We start from the raw sequence: 19,590 nt of genomic DNA on the forward strand, positions 1-19,590 counted from the left end.
AAGCCTGGCAAAATACGCAGAAAATGCTTTAGAAGGTGGGGGGATGTAGTGAATGGTCACTGGGGGACCCTCCTGCGGGAGGCCCTGGAGGCGTGTGTCTGGAGGGGAGATAAGAAGGAAAAAAAAAAAAAAAAAAAAAGAAAAAAAAAGTGAAACTAATGGTATTGACAGTGCAGCGGGTAGTGAAGCAGAGGGTTGGAGAAAGAGGAAAAAATCTTCAGGGGGAGTCAGGGCCAGGATGGAAAGGAGAGGAAGAGAGATGAAGGAATGGCAGGCAAAGAAGGCTGCCTGTGTTGTGGCCTGAGTCCTAGCAGAGACAGGCTTTGATACGATGTTTTAAGTGTGGCCAGGCTGGCCACTTCGAATAGGAATATCTGGAGTGGAAGAAGGAAGAAAGAAGGAAAATTGGATGAAATATGCTATATTGATATGTTGTTTATCTTGGAGGGAAAAGGTATGGAATTAAGTTGGACCCTGACTGAGCCTTTGGTGCTGGTATTAGAAAAGTACAGGCTGGAGAAAGATAAAGGAAGTATTAAAAGGGTTGCTGAAGGTGTTAAAGGTGTGGCATGTAGTATTTAACAGAGCTGTTTGAAGTTGAATGAGCAGGGAAAGGTGATGTAGGCATTATCTAAGTAACAGTCTAGAAGTTGTGGTATATTTGCATATTTGCTGTGGTGTTTGGTCAGTTTCCCAAGCATCGGGGAGGGGGGAACAGCCTGCTCCACCAGGGGCCTCTCCAGTGGCCGCAGGGGGGCTTCGGCTCCAGCGCCTGGAGCGCCTCCTCCCCCTCCTTCTGCACTGACTTTGGTGTCTGCGGGGGGGTTTCTCGCTCTCCCAACTGCTGTTGAGCAGCAGGTTTTTGTTTGTTTCTTTGTTTGTTTGTTTTCGTGGATGTGCTCTCACAGAGGCACGGACTGTATTGCTCATGGCTTGGCTCTGGGCAGCAGTGGGCCCCTTTGGGGCCAGATGAAATTGTCCCTTACCTGCCACGGGGAGGCTTCTGGGTTTTCTCAGGGGGGGCTGCCACTGCAGTTTCCCACCCCCACACCTCTCACACCCCCCGAACCTTGCCATCAAACCCAATACACTGGGGAACAGCTAGGTCATTACTGACTTGTAAAGTATCAGGGATTAAATTAACTAATGAAACCCTAAAAAGTGATGGGGGCAGAAGGGGCTGGGATAACAGTGCCACTTTTGGGGGATACCAAGCTGAGACTAGGGGATAAAATGATCACTGGGTAATTATTGTATGTACACAAGGCAGGAACTAACTTGTTGGGAAGGGATTTGATGATTAAATTGGGCATTCAAATAGTAAATTGTTAGACTGGAATAACAGTGTTATTAATGGAGTGCTCTCAGGCCCTGAGAGCAAACATATATTCACCTCTGACTGGAAAGACCCTGAAATGGGGGTGGAAGCAACAATATAGGTGGACGATTTTACCTCAGGGGTTTACAGGGCCACCTATCTATTTGGGTAAGTTCTAAGAAGGTTTTGGAGCAATTACAACCTCCCAAGGAGGTATTAATGTTAACAAATATGTGGATTGTTTTCTATTGTCAGGACAGGAGAAAAGAGTTGTGAAGAAAGCTACTAACAAGCTATTCAACTTTCTGGGAAAGCAGGGCTTGGGAGTATTAAAAAAAAAAATAAAATAAATTACAATATGGAGAAAGAGAAGTCAGGTATTTAAGGCATCTAATGTCTGAAGGAAAACAGAATAAATGCAGAGAGGATTCAGGGAATTGTTGAAAATTAAGAAAGAACTAAAAAAGTTTTAAAAGAAAGATTTTTTTAAGGAATCAGGAGCCATGAAGTCTGAAGGAAAATGGATACTCCCTGATGGGAGAGAAATGCTGAATAAAGTGATAATGAGGCAAATATTAACTGTTTTACATCAAAAGAGTCATTGGGAGGTGCAAGCAACGTGTGATGTTGTGCTAAGAAAGTATGTCTGTATAGGAATATACACTTTAGCGAAGCACATATGCAGAGGATGTATTATATGTCAAAAGGTAAATAAAAAGGTCTTCTGTAACCCATCTAGAAGAGGATGGGAGCCAGGGATTTGACCTTTCCAAAGTATACAGGTAGATTTTACTGAGTTACTTGTTTGTCCTAATTGACCACGTGACTGAATGGGTGTAAAGTTTTACTGCAAGGGTTAAAGCAGGCCTTAGCGATTGAGTGGGATTTTCACAGCCCCTGGCACCCCTCCTCTTCTGGGAAGGTGGAGTGAATGAATCAGACATTAAAGAAGCAATTAACTAAACTAGTGTTAGAAACCCAACTTCCTTGGGTAAAATGCTTACTCCTACAGGTTTAAACAGCACCAAGAAAGGATATAGGAATTTCACCATATGAGATGCAGATTACCCTATCTGGGCAGAAGGGATGAGATACCACAATTCAAAACAAGAGAGTTTTCTTAAGAACTGTATTCTGGGGTTGTCCTCTTTGTCATTTCTGAGGACCTGTGGGTCGTTGGCTCAAACCCCACCTTTGGAATTCCCCATTCACCACCATCACCCAGGAAACCAGGTCCTGATTTGGACCTGGAAAGAGTCAACTCCGGCCTGAATGGGAAGGACAATTACTAACCACTGAAACAGCCATAAGAACTGCGGAAAAAGGTTGGACTCACTATACTCGAGTGAAGGCATCCGTCGACGCTAGTACCTGGGATGCTGTTCCTACAAAAGACTTGTTGGAAGTTGAAATTGAAGAGAAAAATCTCATAGTGGACTCTGAGCAGGATAAGAGCTTACAATTGTAAACTAACCTTTTATTTTCACAGGTAACTAACGTCTGTGACTTGTGATTGAGAGAAAGAACAGACCTATAGCGAATTGCAGTGCTCCCAAGGGGGGGTTGTTATAGTAGTAGTGTACATCTTATTTTTTTTTTTTGTATCGATAATTATTTGGAAACCTAAGGTTTAAAAATAATGACAGGGAAAAATCGATTACTAATTTTGTTTTTAGTGATTCTAGGACTCAGAGAAGGCCTCGGTCAATTGGCAACTTGGAAAAGGCATGACCAGATAATAGCAAAAACGGGATACCCCGTCAAAATATGGGTGACTGTGACAGAGGGTTATGTACCACATTCTGTCACGTTTGATGTTTGTGAAGTGTTAGCTTGTGGAGATTTAAATGCCCAACAACAATTGAGCAGAGAGAACAAATAACTGGGAGAGACCCAACAGCCAGATTGAGAATAGCTGTATGGAAACAATCCTCTATTGCCATCAGAGAAAGGGAGAAACTCAAGGAGAAAACAGGAGAGAAAACAGGAGGCCCTCTGAAATGTGTCAGTTCAAACAGGGTATGGGGATGTGAATGCCTGGATAGAATGGGTCAAATATACCATCCAGAGTCTCAACCGTAGCTACTGCTATGCTCGTGCCTTGGGATGACCGATTGCCCAGATAGTGCCCTTCCCATGGGGGTGGACCAAAGACTCCCAAGGGATGCGATGTATGATTGCATTGTACCAAGAAAAGACTGCCTGGGGAAATGAGGCCTGTAAGTCTCTCTTTGCTGTTTCTTGCTGTCGCGTTAAAGGGGTGTAGCTGATTAACCGTCACGGGCCCGTTTGGATTCAGAGTACTGAACCAGTCGGACATTCACCAAAACTGGGGGTCCGTTCGGACATTCACCAAAAACGTAATAACCGCCTGGGGGTCCACTCAGACATTCACCAAAAACGTATTAACCACCTGGGGGTCCGTTCAGACATTCACCAACAATGCATTAACCGTCTGGGGGTCTGGTTAGATTCAGAACACTGAACTATCACGGATAATCACCCTCACCCAGGTCGCATTAATGAAGGCTATCACAATGCAATCAAGTATGGTTTATTACAGCAACAGATAATCAGGTTCTTTTGGATTGCCGGCGATAGTGACTGTCTGCAAAAGCAAGTTAGTATGTATGAAATACACAGGCGTTATAGGTGTTACAGACGTGACAGGTGTTATAGGTGTTGCAGATGTTATAGGTGTTACAGGTGTTATAGATGTTATAGGTGTTGCAGATGTTATAGGTGTTATAGGTGTTATGGGTGCTCAGCCTAGAAATAAACGCGTTGAAAGGATCAAAGACTCTATATAGAGATTTATAAGCAAATATTCAGATCTCACCCAAAGGCGTCCCAATGGGGGGGGAAGAGAGGCTCAGCCCGTCGACTGATCCCAGGAGTCAGGAGGTCCTAAGGATGCTGTATGTCCTCGGGATGGTATCTCCCCTGACGATGGTATCTTCCCTAACATCCCCTCTCTCTTGGGGCAATTTATATTATTTTCTATCTTTTAGGTGGAGCTTGAGTGGCTCTAGTCAAGCATATCTTAGTTATGATTGGTGTAAAGTTTTCCCGTTTCCGTTTAAAGTAATAGGCTCCGAGAAATTCAGAGCGCATGCTCAGTGAGGGGTGGTCGCACCTTGGAGGTGGGTAGCTTTTGGGATGGAGGTGTGTTTTGGTATTATAATGATATTATAATGAGCAAAAAGAACACTAGGGTACAGCATTTGTCAAAACATGACAGGTCCTTGGCTTAGGGTGGCAAAAAGTGCTGCTTTGTGCACAAGAACAATCGAGGTCCCACCTGATCACAGAGCCTAGCCGTGGTGTCTCCACTCCACTCCACGCTCCGTGGTGTTCCTTAGAGCTAGCACACCAAGTTTCCCCAGCGCGATAGCATCTAGGGTTGGGAGCCTAGGGAATGCAGTTATGCCCTACCCTGAAAGCCTCTTCAAAGCTGTACCTTTTCCTTAAAAACGTGAATGTTAGTTTTTATTTTCCTAGTTACTTCAGGCATTTACACCACACTTGCATGATAACAATATCGCAGTTCCCGCTGCATTCTCTACAGCTATAGGTAACCATACAGCTTGCCTCTCACGGCAGGGTGTGAGTGCTACCTGGCATCTGGGAGAATTTGCCTTGTGCTACCAAGGACTTGATGGGAAACTGCTCAAGACTAGAGATCCCCAGGGCAGATCTCTGGTGGTACGGTGGAGGGAAGATCTTACGGTCCACCCTACCATCTAATTGGGAAGGCACTTGTGCACTTGTTCAATTAGCTATACCCTTCACCCTGGCATTTGAAAGAGAAACATCACAAATACCCAGAAGTAAAAGAGGCTTAGGAATATCATTTGATGATAGAGTATACATAGATTCTATTGGGGTACCTAGAGGAGTTCCAGATGAACATAAAGCCAGAAATCAAATTGCTGCAGGGTTTGAGTCACTGTTCTGGTGGGTAACAATCAATAAAAATGTGGATTGGATTAATTATTTATATTATAATCAGCAGAGATTCATCAATTATACCAAGGATGCGATGAGAGGAATCGCTGAACAACTAGATGACATCAGCAAAATGGCTTGGGAAAACAGGATAGCATTAGATATGATGCTCGCAGAGGAAGTAGGTGTGTTTGTGTGTGTAATACTGAGCAACCATTGTTGCACTCTTATACCCAACAATAGTGTCCCAGATGGCTCGGTAACAAGAGCATTGCAAGGGCTTACCACCCTTGCCAGTGAATTGGCAGAAAAAGTAGGCGTATTTAGATCCTTGATCATAGTTGTAGGAGTTTTGACAGCCATTGGTTGCTGCATTATCCCCTGTGTAAGAGGACTAGTACAGTGGTTAACTGAAACTGCACTATTGAAACAAATGACCATGGAGCTACCACCTTACTCAGATAAGGAGATAATGAGGAGATGGAAGGCAAAGAAAGCAAAGAAGAAAAAGAAATCTATCAAATTACACCTTAGAGAAAGGTTTTGCAAAAATCAACAGTTTATAAAAAAAGAAAAGGGGGGAATTGTGGGAATAGAAATGTTGTTTTTGCAGAGTTACATTGTTTAGAAGGAGGGAATGTGGTACTGAGATATGCTTACAGTGATAAGAAAGTTTAGCAGGCGACCTAGTAAAATGCAGACAACCAGTCTCCTTAGGACAATTAGGTGAAAATCACGGTGTCAAGTCAAGTCAGATAAGTGAAGAAACATTACCACTTCAAGCAGTAAAAATGTCAAAAGAAATTTGAAATTTAACAGGCCGGCAACTGAAGGCCATGCATTGTTTGTGAAGCATCAGATAGATTGTGAACCTGGATTACCCACTCAGTGGGGAAACAGGGGAGGGTCCTGCCATCAAAAGGTATATAAACTGTGTTTTGGAACTAGTAGATGCGCTCTCTCCTGCTTGTGGGGCGCCCGCCATTGCAATCGCGAATAAATTACTACTTCACTGAGATCCTCGCCTGAGCCTAAGTTATTGGCTACGGAGTGTTTCTCACATATGTAAACAATAAGATTCATTTTTCGGAGGAGCCAAGTTGTGCTCCCTATCATCCTAATATTGCACCGGTGGCAGCAGCAGTCACTCCAGGAAAGGAGACAGGGACTGCAATTAACACTGTCCCTGAAGAAGGAGAGTACTCTAGGCTGTGGCAAGAATTAGAACAAGGTAGAAGATATATGGAGAATTTTGCCTTCCCTGATACCAACAGTACTAACACTAACTGTGTATCCTCTTAGGTGAACCCCCCCCCCCCTCCTTACCAGCAGAGAGGTTAGGAGTTTTAAGAAGGAGAGGAAGTCTTTATCTTAGGACCCCATCAGACTAGCTGAACAATTAGACCAGTTCCTACGACCTGATTTATACTCTTGGGGGAGGGAATTATGTCTATAAGTATGTTGTTTATAGGGAAAGAAATGGGAATGATCAGGAGGAGAGCTGCTATACAAGAATGGGAAAGAGCTCATCCTCCAGGACCAGGGGTAATACTGGCAGAGCAGAGTCCTCTCCATGGGATGCAGCATGGAGATCTGCTCTGCCGTGGTATGCCATGGGCTGTGGGGTGGTGGACACAGACAGCCTGCTCCACAAGGGGCCTCTCCACAGGCCACAGGGGGATTTCGCCTCCAGCACCTGGAGTGCCTCCTCCCCCTCCTTCTTCACTGACTTTGGTGTCTGCAGGGCAGTTTCTCACTCCTCACTCTTCCAGCTGCTGTTGAGCAGAAGTTGGTTGGTTGTGCGTTTCTTTGGTTTTGTTTTTTTCCTGTTTTTTTTTTTTTTTTTTTGGATGTGCTCTCACAGAGACATGGACTGTGTTGCTCATGGCTTGGCTCTGGGCAGCAGTGGGCCCCTTTGGAGCCGGCTGAAACTGGCCCTTATCTGCCACGGGGTAGCTGCTGGATTCTTCTCACAGGGGCTACCACTGCAGGCCCCCTGCTACCAGAACCTTGTGTGGGAAGCCCACCATTGCAATCGCAAATAAAAATGCTACTTCACTAAGATCCTCACCTGAGCCTATGTTATTGGCAACAGAGTGTTTCTCACATGAATGCCTTAACTAATGTTCCCAGCATGCTCTCCAGCATATCCAAAGGCGTAAGATGTGCCAGTTTACAAGCTGCACGACTGATTCAGAGCTCATATTACAGGAGCTGCCAGAACAGAAGTGTTTCCTAAGGAGCAGTGAAGCAAAGTGAGAGAAAACAGATGTGAATGCCATGGGCTTGGAACAAAGACCCCACAGAAAAGCTTTCACCTCCCCTCTGCTGTTTTATGTGTTCTCCCTGAGGAACAGTCCCTCTACAAATGTTACCCATGCATTAGGAAAGAGCAGAGGATTTAAAGTAACCAATTTCCCTGGAAAAATGTTCTCGCATTCTGGAAGTGGAAGTGAGTGCTGGAATCCCCAAGACAAACAGCCAGATTTCCAAATATCCATCTGACATCCAGGAGTGCCAAACCTAGTGCAGGCATCACTGCAGACATGTTTTAAGTCTAGAAAGTTTGGTCAAGAAACTTTCCACATGCCTAGAACTGAAAACCACAGCCATTCCAGAGAAAAACGTTCTAGTAAATGGAAGACAGTTGCTAACACGGAAGAATACATGGCTTTAGCAGATTTATTTTACAAGATTTGCTTCTTTTACAAAGGTTTGCTCTTTCAAAGATTCAGCTGGTGACCGGTGACCAGTGGTATTCCCCATGGGTTGGTGTTGGGGCCCATCCTCTTTAATATCTTTATTGATGATTTGGATGAGGGAAATAAGTGCATCCTCAGTAAGTTTGCAGATGACACCAGGTTGGGGGAAAGTAGTGATCTGCCAGAGAGTAGGAAGGCCCTGCAGAGGGACCTGGACAGGTTGCATTGATGGGCAGAGGCCAATGGGATGAGGTTCAACATGGCTAAGTGCCCGGGTCCTGTACTTTGACCACAACAATCCCATGCAACACTACAGGCTTGGAGCAGAGTGGCTGGAAAGCTGTGTGGATGAAAAGGATCTGGGGGTGCTGAGCAATGCTTGCCTGAACATGAGCCGGCAGTGTGCCCAGGTGGCCAAGAAGGCCAACAGCATCCTGGTTTGTATCAGGAATAGTGTAGCCAGCAGGACCAGGGAGGTGATTGTCCCCCTGTACTCTGCTCTGGTGAGGCCACACCTCAAGTACTGTGTTCAGCTTTGGACCCCTAATTACAAGAAGGACATCGAGGCCCTGGAGCATGTCCAGAGAAGGGCCGTGAAGCTGGTGAAGGGCCTGGAACTCAAGTCCTATGAAGAGCGGCTGAGGGAACGTGGGTTGTCTAGTCTGGAGGAGAGGAGGCTCAGGGGAGACCTTATTGCTCTCTACAACTACCTGAAAGGAGGCTGTGGGGAGCTGGGGGTCAGCCTCTTCTTGCAGATAACCAGCAATAGGACTAGAGGGAATGGCCTCAAGTTGCCCAGGGGAGGTTTAGGTTGGAAATTAGGAGGCATTTCTTCTCAGCAAGAGTGGTCAGGCATTGGAATGGGTCGTCCAGGGAGGTGGTGGAGTCACCGGAAAGGTTGGACAGGGTGCTTAGGGACATAGTTTAGTGGGTGACGTTGGTAGTAGAGTGATGGTTGGACCAGATGATCTTGGAGGTCTTTTTCAGCCTTAATAATTCTATGATTCTATGATTTATCTTATCAATATAGAAAGTTTACCTTACTTAGACAAAGGTCATTTTGGAGTCAGAGACAAAAATGTGAAGCTATAGCCAGCCTCTAGACACATGTTTGTGTTTTACCATTAGTTTCTGCTAAAAACTACATAGCTTTCTTTAATGGGTGAGTTTACGCCTGTTTCTTAAATTATTCATGTTGTAATTTTTAGTTACAGCAACTGTATGGGTACTGGGGATGACAGCAGGAGCATTGGGCTGGATGGCTTATGTCAATACCCAAGATACATGATTACTGTGAGTTACACGTGCATTTTTCATTGGGAAATCAAAGCCAAGAGTATGTCAAGGGCTTAGTAGCCAAATTAAAACAAACACATTTTACTTCAGTCGTGCTAGATACAATTTTTACTGATAAAGTAGAAAACAGAAGAAACAGGACATCGCTAGCAAAAGCTTCAACTCTAAACATGCTTTACAAAGAGCAGAGGCTGCTGTTGAGAGCAAACACTGAATATTCCTCCCTACTGGTGTGCTGGAACCGTCCTGTCCTATCCTGACTCAGATGCTGGATCGTTCTTTCTGACTTCTCCCAGAGCAGTACTGTTAGAGGAAGCACGGCCAAAAGCACCAGCAGAGTCAGATCATGCTCTCTTTTATTGCCCAAATAGTCTAACTTTTATAGTGAACTTAACAGGGGCGGACAGTGTTTCACAGAAGATTATTGGTCAAAAGCACTCAGACAAACAACTACAAGAAAACAACCCCACCTGCAAGAAAACAACCCCCTTGTGATTAGCAGTCACATAGACCTTGTCCTTGAAGCCAGCTGCTGGTAACAATATTTTTCTGAGTTTCTCGATTGGGCGACGTGGGAACACTGTCATGGGAACTTCTCATAGTTACCCTGGTAGCTTGGTTTGCTCAGCTACAGCAAGCCATGGGATTTGCTGAGGCCTACTCCTGGTTGCTTAGAACAAGCTCAGATCGAACAACTATTCCATGGACTCATGTCCACACCCTTTGTGCCAATTCCCAACACAGGGCCACTCATAACCAGCAGGAAAGGTCCTGATGTAGCTGCCCCACATCCAGCCTTGGCATAGGCTTTCTCCTGACGAGGGTGGGCCTTGGTTCACCCTTCAGGCATGGTTAAAGAGAAGAAGTCTGCTTGAGGTAATTTGGATTTGGAGCCTTTGCAGAAGAAAACAGAGGTATACCACACAACAAAGACAACTCATCATGCCCATGCACAAGTAATTGTGTTTGCTTTCAAGAGAGATTTAAAAAAGGTGGAGAACTTCCCTAGCTCATGTAGTTTTTATTTCTGATGCACATGCTTCCTCGGGTGATTAGAGTTATTAGTTACTTCCTATTCTCCCACTTAAAGTTAAGAAAAGAAGGTGCTAATAGATGTGAAATGCTTTGTTCGCTCAATTTTTACAGCTCTCATAGCAATACTTTGCTTTCTATTCTCAAGTTTAAAACATGCAGTTCCCAAGTACATCTCTATGACTCCAGTAAACACTTTGCTCCAGGGTGTGTTCTCAGCAGTGAATGCTTCTGTCCTAATCTTCATTATGTTGTTGCTAATAAAGTCTTGCATTCATGTTTTCACAGGTGAACACCACATGGTAGGTGAACCTTCCTGGTAATTGGTGAAATGCCCTCATGGCATCTCTCTACTGTCTTTTAATACCTGGATTGCCACTTGACCAGGGTTTAAAAATCTCAGTTTCTTCAATTGGCTCTGGAAGATCCTTGTAAAACAAAAAAAATGTGGTAATTAGAGGATGGACACAAAACTGTAATGGCCTGTATCACTAGGGCTGAAGGAACTGCTGTTTACCATCTGAGTCATGACCAATGGCCAAGTGGGACCTCCTAGAGGGTTTCACTTAAGAAGTTAAAATGCATCTCTTCAGCCACCTTCAGAGAGGAACTGGACACATGCTGTCCCAGGGCTGAGTCACAGGATGGTGCAGGAAAGCAGCTACGGAGCTGCTTTGTCTTTACTGGGGGAATGTTTTTTTTCATGTTCTACATAATGTCACCCCTCAGACATGTGCGCGCAACACTCCCCAGAGAAATTAGGTTCTCCCAACAATGAATAGAAAATATTGCTTAAAAATTAAAGTGCATAATGGGTGAGCAATTGGCTAACGGGCAGGGCCCAAAGGGTTATGGTAAATGGGGCTGCATCAGGCTGGCGGGCGGTCACCAGTGGGGTCCCTCAAGGCTCCATTTTAGGGCCAGTACTTTTCAATATTTTTATAAACGATCTGGATGTAGGAATAGAAGGTATTTTGAGCAAGTTTGCTGATGACACCAAACTTGGAGGAGTTGTGGACTCAAATGAGGGTGGAAAGGCCCTGCAGAGGGATCTGGATAGGTTGGAGAGCTGGGCGATCACCAACCGCATGAAGTTCAATAAGAGCAAGTGCCGGGTCCTGCACCTGGGACGGGGAAACCCTGGCTGCACGTACAGACTGGGCGATGAGACGCTGGAGAGCAGCCTAGAAGAGAGGGATCTGGGGGTCGTGGTAGACAGCAAGCTGAATATGAGCCAGCAGTGTGCCCTGGCAGCCAGGAGGGCCAACCGTGTCCTGGGGTGCATCAAGCACGGCATCGCTAGTAGGTCAAGGGAGGTGATTGTCCCGCTCTACTCTGCGCTGGTGCGGCCCCACCTTGAGTACTGTGTGCAGTTCTGGGCACCACAGTATAAAAAGGACATGAAACTGTTGGAGAGTGTCCAGAGGAGGGCTACGAAGATGGTGAAAGGCCTGGAGGGGAAGACGTACGAGGAACGGCTGAGGGCACTGGGCCTGTTCAGCCTGGAGAAGAGGAGGCTGAGGGGAGACCTCATCGCAGTCTACAACTTCCTCGTAAGGGGGTGTCGAGAGGCAGGAGACCTTTTCTCCATTAACACCAGCGACAGGACCCGCGGGAACGGGGTTAAGCTGAGGCAGGGGAAATTTAGGCTTGACATCAGGAGGGGGTTCTTCACAGAGAGGGTGGTTGCACACTGGAACAGGCTCCCCAGGGAAGTGGTCACTGCACCGAGCCTGTCTGAATTTAAGAAGAGATTGGACTGTGCACTTAGTCACATGGTCTGAACTTTTGGGTAGACCTGTGCGGTGTCAAGAGTTGGACTTGATGATCCTTAAGGGTCCCTTCCAACTCAGGATATTCTATGATTCTATGATAATGCAGCCAGTGGAGAAAGCAAGAGCAACAAAAACACAACATAGAGAATTCAGATAGGACAGCATTACACAATCTCTGACCATATACTTAGTACATGAGAGTAAAAACAAGAGCTCTGAGCTCTAAACATTACCTTGAAGTTCACTATGAAGGTGACAGACTGTGAAGGAAGAAATCCAAACCAAGTTTGGAAACTAATTCCCAAAGGACATCTGAGAGCACCTGCAGATGAAAGTGTCAATGTGAATCTGGCACTAAAACCATTGTCTTAGAGTAGAGTCTTCTTTCATCTGCTTCTTGCTTTTATAGAACTGTATCAACTTATACAAAGCTAAGACTTTTAATAATAAATTATCTTAACCTGTGTAAAGCAGAGAGAGCTGCTGGTTGTTTATGGGCAGACTGATTTGCTGACCCTTAGCCATAGGACATGGCAGCACATTTCTCATTTCCCTTTTTTTCTTCTGATAGTTTCCAGTAATCTGAGATTCAATTTAGGCTTAAGTCTTCTACATTTCTTGCATACTGTTTTCAGCTACTTTAATATGGTCTCATACCTTTTAATATGGGCCATCATACCTATTTAATATGGGCCCAACTAGAGTTGAAGCTGGCCATGTCTGTGGGATACAATAAAAAAGTTTTTTTATAGATATGTGAACAGAAAAAGAACCAAAGAAAACATAGGTCTGCTACTTGATAGGGAAGGTCTCTTCACAGACAAGGACATAGGCAAAGCAGAGAAGTTTAATGCCTTCTTCCCCTCTGTCTTCAACACTGATGATGGGCTTGTGATAAATTAGTGGGGGTTTGTTCATTGTCTTTGAGGAATTTGGAGAATCTGCTGAGGAGATAAGGTTGTACAATTTAACAGCCTTGGTAAAGGGGAAGATTAAGCAAGCAGATACCAGGAGGGGGTATTGGGTAAACATCCTTGAGTGAAACCAGACATCCTGTTTGCTGCTTCACTACCCCCACCTGAACATGAACACAACGTGTGATCACCAGCAGAGGAACAACGACCCCCCTCTCAACAATAGACTGTGCAGCCTCAGCCAGTTCAACAAGTCCTGATAAGCTGGAACTTGACTGCTATAAAACAGCAACCCTGGAAAGGGAAGTTGCGTGCTGTTACGGAGCGGAGACCCCCCAGCCGCCCAGCGCTGTTTTGCTTGTGTCTGCTTACTTGATTAATAAAATAATTTCAATAGACCAGTAAATTGTGTGGTCTAATTTAAAACAGGCTTCAGGACCCAGGGTGCCCTGAGCTGGAGGACCGTGACGGTGGGAATAATAAACTCACAAGCGACCCTGAACATGTGCGGGATTTGCTGCTACACCTGGATCCATACAAGTCCATGGGTCCGGATGGGATTCATGCCAGGGTGCTTAAAGAGCTGTCTGACGTCATCGCGGGACCTCTCAATTATTTTTCAACAGTCTTGGGAATCTGGAGAGGTCCCAGTAGACTGGAAGCTGGCAAATGTTGTACCAATTTTCAAGAAGGGCAAGAAGACCCTAGTGTTATATATGGAGTGGTAATTTGTGTCGAGAAAATGGTTGATATTAATAAAGAAGGGGGAGGTTTGGGAATGTGGCCATGGGGGTTGGAAGGCCCCATGGCTGAGATAACATTAGACTCTTAACGATGAGGCCATCAGGAATGTAAAAGAGTTTAGAGGGAACAAAGAAGGGTGATTCAGGAGACTCCATGCAGTCTTGGGTTGCTTGTTCTCCAGCTGGTCTCTTGTTCTCCAGCCTTTAAGGCATGGAAGTTTCTGGGTGTTTGCTGTTGTTACATTCAAAGTTGTTTGACCAATGAAAAGTTGTTTTGAAAAGAACTGCTGTGGAGATTAGGGTATAAGAGGGGAGCCTGCGCTCAAGAAAGAAGAAAAAAAAAAGGAAGGCAACATGATGTGATGAAGTTATGAACAATAAAGAAGCAGGAAAAAGGAGTGAAGAGGAACAGGCTGGCAGAACGGAGACCAGGATGGGAACAGGCACTTTGATTGCCTCATGAAGATAGGTTCGGCCAAACTCAGCTAACTGCTCAGAGAAGCTCTTACGGAAAGTCACTGGAAATAGGTGCACTGGAGCTGGAGAGAAGCTTGAGCTGAGAGAAGCGGACCTGTGCACACAACTGCCTCTCGCTGGTGTGGGAATAGAAATGTTGTTTTTGCAGAGTTACATTATTTAGAGGGAAGGAATGTGGTACTGAGATATGCTTACAGTGATAAGAAAGTTTAGCAGGCGACCTTGTAAAATGCAGACAACCAGACTCTTTAGGACAATTAGATGAAAATCACGGTGTCAAGTCAAGTCAGATAAGTGAAGAAACATTACCACTTCAAGCAGTAAAAATGTCAAAAGAAATTTGAAATTTAACAGGCCGGCAACTGAAGACTATGCATTGTTTGTGAAGCATCAGATAGATTGTGAACCTGGATTACCCACTCAGTGGGGAAACAGGGGAGGGTCCTGTCCTCAAAAAGTATATAAACTGTGTTTTGGAACATGTAGATGCACTCTCTCCTGCTTGTGTGGTGCCCGCCATTGCAATCGACGAATAAATTACTACTTCACTGAGATCCTCGCCTGAGCCTAAGTTATTGGCTATGGAGTGTTTCTCACAATTTTTGGGCTCGTCCGGGATCCAGTCACCTACTGAGGAGCTCCACCGCCGCAGCAGCAGGAAGGCATGCCCCGCTGATTTCAGCGGTCCTGTGCATCGACGGTGGCGGTTCTGCGGAAAGCTGACAGAGGGCCCGAGACTGGTTAAAGAGGCAGGATCCGTGAAGTAGTGGGGAAAGGAAGAAGGTAGGCACTCCGGGTTTTTAAGAATCGATCCGGTAACTCTGTGCACAGACCAAGGTAAGAAATATTAAGTATTGCCTTGTGGGTCGGGTGAGATTCTGTGTGAATAGTCTTGGGAAATTTGGTGTATGGTAAGCCCTCGCACGGGAAAGTGCTGGCACTACACCAGGGAAATTTGGTGCGCGGTAACACTTGCACGGGGAAGTGCTTGACACCCCCATTTTCCAGAATTGGAACATTAGTGTGTGGTACACTGCAAAAGGGAAATTTCTGTAGCAACATACTGACGAGGGCTAGGAAAAATGGGAGATATGAATTCCAGGGGACAGGGAGATATCCCTGGGGGAGAGCCTACCCATAGTTCTTCCTGAAGAATGATAAGCAATTGGAAAAATAATCCCAAAATTAGAGGAAATGAAAAAAAGGAAAATAAAAATAATTAAAAAAGGTTAAATATTTTGTATCAGTCTGGACAAAAGAACCAATTAAGGAAACAGCAGTATTTTGGCCAAAATACAGGTCTGATGAAAATTCAGGCTTTAAATTTATGTGTAAACAATAAGATTCCTTTTTCGGAGAAGGAGCCAAGTTATGCTCCCTATAATCCTAATATTGTATCCGTGGCAGCAGCAGTCACTCCAGGAAGGGAGACAGGGACTGTAATTAACACTGTCCCTAAAGAAGGATCTTACTCTAGGCTCTGGCAAGAATTCGAACAAGGTAGAAGAGATATGGAGAATTTTGCCTTCCCTGATACTAACAGAACTAACACTAACTGTGTTGGGAGGACCCCATCAGGCTAGCTGAACAATTAGACCAGTTCCTACGACCTGACTTATACTCTTGGGGGAGGGAATTATGTCTATAAGTATGTTGTTTACAGGGAAAGAAATGGGAATGGTCAGGAGGAGAGCTGCTATACAAGAATGTGAAAGAGCTTATCCTCCAGGACCAGGTGTAATACTGGCAGAGGAGAAATACCCACTTGCCAGTCCTGGCTGGAATAATAACAGTGTGCAACACAGAAATCATATGAGAGACTTGGGGTCAGAATGAGAAAGTACTTGGGGATGATTTCTGAGGACCCGGTATCCCAAGGGCTCTTGAAAGTTCATTTTGTGATTAAAGCCTGTCAAGATGCACAGCAAAAGCTCCAGGAGGGTTGGAGGATGTAGTGAACAGTCACTGGGGGCCTCCTGAGGCCTCCTGCGGGAGGTCCTGAAGGTGTATGTCAGGAAAGGAGATGAAAAGGAAAAGCAGAGAGCGAAACAAATGGCATTGACAGTGTAGCAGGTAGTGAGGCAGAGGGTTGGAGAAAGAGGAAGAAAATCTTCAGGGAGAGTCAGGGCCAGGATGGAAAGGAGAGGAAGAGAGATGAAGGAATGGCAGGCAAAGAAGGCTTCCTGTGTTGTGGCCTGAGTCCTAGCAGGGACAGGCTTTGACAGGTTTTAAGTGTGGCCAGGCTGGCCACTTCGAATAGGAATATCTGGAGTGGAAGAAGGAGGAAAGAAGGAAAATGGGATGAAATATGGTATACTGATATGTTGTTTCAGCATCCTGGAGGGAGAATGGTATGAAATTAAGTTGGCCCTTGTTATAAGTTTGACCACACAATTTTCTGGTCTATTGAAATTATTTTATTAATCAAGTAAGCAGACACAAGCAAAACAGTGCTGGGTGGCTGGGGAGTCTCTGCTCCACCACGGCACGCAACTTCCCCTTTCCAGTGTCTCTGTTTTATAGCATTCAAGTTCTGGCTTGTCGAGGCTTGACTTGTCGACTTGTTGAGACCTGTCGACTTGTCGACTTGTCGAGACTTGTTCTGAGGCTGTGCAGTCTGTTGTTGGGGGTCGTTATTCTTCCTCCGGTGATCATGCGTTGTGCTTGTGTTCAGGTGGGGGCAAAATAGGATGTCTTGCGGTGGGTGGGTGGTATCTTACAAAATCCTTGTTTTAACAAGGATGTTTACCCAACCCCCCTTCCCCATTTGTCCCCATGTTACAATGCCGTGAGTTGTGAAACCTTATCTCCTCAGTAGATTCTTTAAATTCTCAAGGACAATGAACAAACCCATACTAATTTATCACAATCCCTCCTTTTTCTTTTTCTAACATATTTTGTTCATTAAATTTTTGCAATATTTGCTTGCTGAGCATCAAAGTTTCTGCGTCGTCCTCCTCCTGCTCAAGAGATTCATACTTAGCACGCACAAGCATAAGATGAGCAGCTTCTAATTGACTTTTCACAATTGCGATTACTCGATTGAATATACATGGTCGAAAAGTCAGTGTTAATATAAGTAACAACAAGGGCCCCGCTATGGTTGATAGCAGGGTAGTAAGCCAAGGTGAGTAATTAAACCAGGATTCATACCAATTCTGACGAGCCTCATTTTCCCTTTTGCGTTTTTCTAATCCTTCCCGCAATTTAGTCATTGTATCTCTTACCACCCCAGTATGATCTTTACCAGATGGTATTCAGCCACTGTGTGATGGGTATACATATCTTCAGTGTGGTATAGAATCCTTGGTATAATGACCACCTGTACACAAAAATCGTGAGATGTGTTAAACAATTTTAAAGATAGGCAAGGAGTGACTCTCAACGATGAACATACCCACCTAGTGTTATTTGCAGGAATTAACCATTTGTGTGTTTGGTACATTTTTTTTTTCAGTGACATGGCACAGATCATTTTTATCTCTTGGAACTGTGCCGATGCATCTACCTTTTCCCGTAACTTGAGTCAAAGTTATCCCGATTTCCTGACCCCAACTGCACTTGGAAGGATTTGACTCGTTTGAATATTCAGACCTCCCCATATCTCCTATAGCTTCATAATATGGGGGCTTAACACTTACACATAGCCAGCACCCTTCAGTTATCTCAGGATTAGTTTGATTTAGTACCTGGAAACTAGCATTTATAACTTTCCACATACTACTCTTGGGTACAACCCCTTTCTTTTTTTTTCACAATGCTTGGAAGCAGTGTGGGGAAGGATAACTGTAGACTTACTAGAAAACACTGTAGTAGGTTGGGCAGTCCCAGGTATCTCTACAGTCTGGACAACCAAACCTTCCCCTATTAACTCTTTATTAGGCCCAACTACCTTGGAAGTCTTGGGTTTTTCCTTCTTTATTAGTATGAGTCCTCCCCTATCTGTTCCATGTTAGTAAAATCTGACATTTTTCCTAGTACCCAGCTAGTATCGTCTGAGTTTGTTATATTTATATATAGAACCTTGCAAATTTCTTTATTTCCGTGGAAGGTTCCTGTATACCCTATACCATGCCCTCGCCACCTGTAACAAGGATCCAATTGTCGGTTACAACCTTGCAGCCCATATCCCACTTGTAAGAATTTATCACGACCAGCCACGAGTGTCCAGTCTGTAGCAATGGTTTCACACCCCCGGTATGCACAATAATACACGTTCAGGCATTTACAGTACCCCTTTCCCGGGTTAGAACTTGGGCAGAAATAAAATCCCATATATTCCCAGCATCAGGGCCTCGAGATCAGCTGACATAGTGTAGAAGTAAAGCTTGCCCCCCCCCCAATGTTATCTGGGTTGCAATAACCTGTTGATCTTCGAATCGACTTAAAGTCCATTTAAAAGGTTGGTGGGGGTGGTGTTGAGTCGCTATGCAGGATGAAATCACTGCGAGAACCCCCAAATACGGATAGGAATGGCTGAGGCCCATTTCTTTCCCCACTTATTCACTCCTCTGCCTCACTCGTCAGTTGGGTTGCAGCCAACTATGAGGTTTTAGTTCTTCTTGGAAGCAGTAGTGTTCTTCAGGGGAGAGCCTCTACCTTAACCCACGGTACCTATCGAGTTCATCGCAATGTGAGCTTCAGGTCTTTGTTTCCTGGAGCGATCTCGCACTTCTTGTCACAGATGGGTCCTTTAACACGGCTGGCATGTGTCCATCCTTTCTCCGCAGTCTGGATGACTGTTTCTGTACTAAGCAAAACAACATAGGGGCCTTCCCCATCGTGGTGTTAAAAAAGTCTCTTTCCAAGTCCTAATTAGAATTGAGGGTGATCAAGTGGCAATTCCAAGTCATAGGGCATACCATATAGCATTTCAAAAAGAGAAATTCCTACATCAGTTCTGGGCTGTGTCCATATGTTTAACAGTGCAAGGGGTAAACATTTTACCCAAGAAGACTTAGTTTCCAGCATAAGTTTTGTTAGTTGTTTCTTAATTTCACCATTCATTCGCTCTACCTTTCCAGAAGAGGAGGGATGCCAGGGGCTTTGAAAATCCCACTCAATCTCTAAAGCCTTCTTAAATCCTTGCAGTAAAGCTTTACACCCATTCAGTCACGTGGTCAAATAGAACAAACAAGTAACTCAGTAAAGTTTACCTGTATGCTTTGGAAAGGTCAAAGCCCTGGCTCCTGTCCCCCTCTAGATAGGTTACAAAAGACCTTTTTATTTACGTTTTGACATATAGTATGTGAGGAATATTTTAACAGTTCGTGTCCATAAAGAACAATTCTGTTTGAATCGTGTCTGCCTCTGGGCCCTGCACTGGCAATTTAATTCTTGAACCACAGATGCAGTGTGTCCCAGTCTCCCCCTCATTCTAGTCAA

The 19,590-nt window shown here is 44.8% G+C and overlaps 1 protein-coding gene across 1 annotated transcript in view; it reads left to right on the forward strand.

Moving 5' to 3' along the window:
* Positions 1-4,023: 4,023 nt before the first annotated feature.
* LOC137847036 (non-lysosomal glucosylceramidase-like) overlaps positions 4,024-19,590 on the forward strand; it is a 393,739-nt gene continuing 378,172 nt past the window's right edge. The window contains exon 1 of the mRNA XM_068665308.1: positions 4,024-4,461. Within this exon, the coding sequence (XP_068521409.1) occupies positions 4,431-4,461 (31 nt within the window). The 5' untranslated portion in view covers positions 4,024-4,430. The remainder of the gene's footprint in view (positions 4,462-19,590) is intronic.

Source organism: Anas acuta, chromosome W, assembly GCF_963932015.1.
Source record: "Anas acuta chromosome W, bAnaAcu1.1, whole genome shotgun sequence".
Classification (NCBI taxonomy): domain Eukaryota; kingdom Metazoa; phylum Chordata; class Aves; order Anseriformes; family Anatidae; genus Anas; species Anas acuta.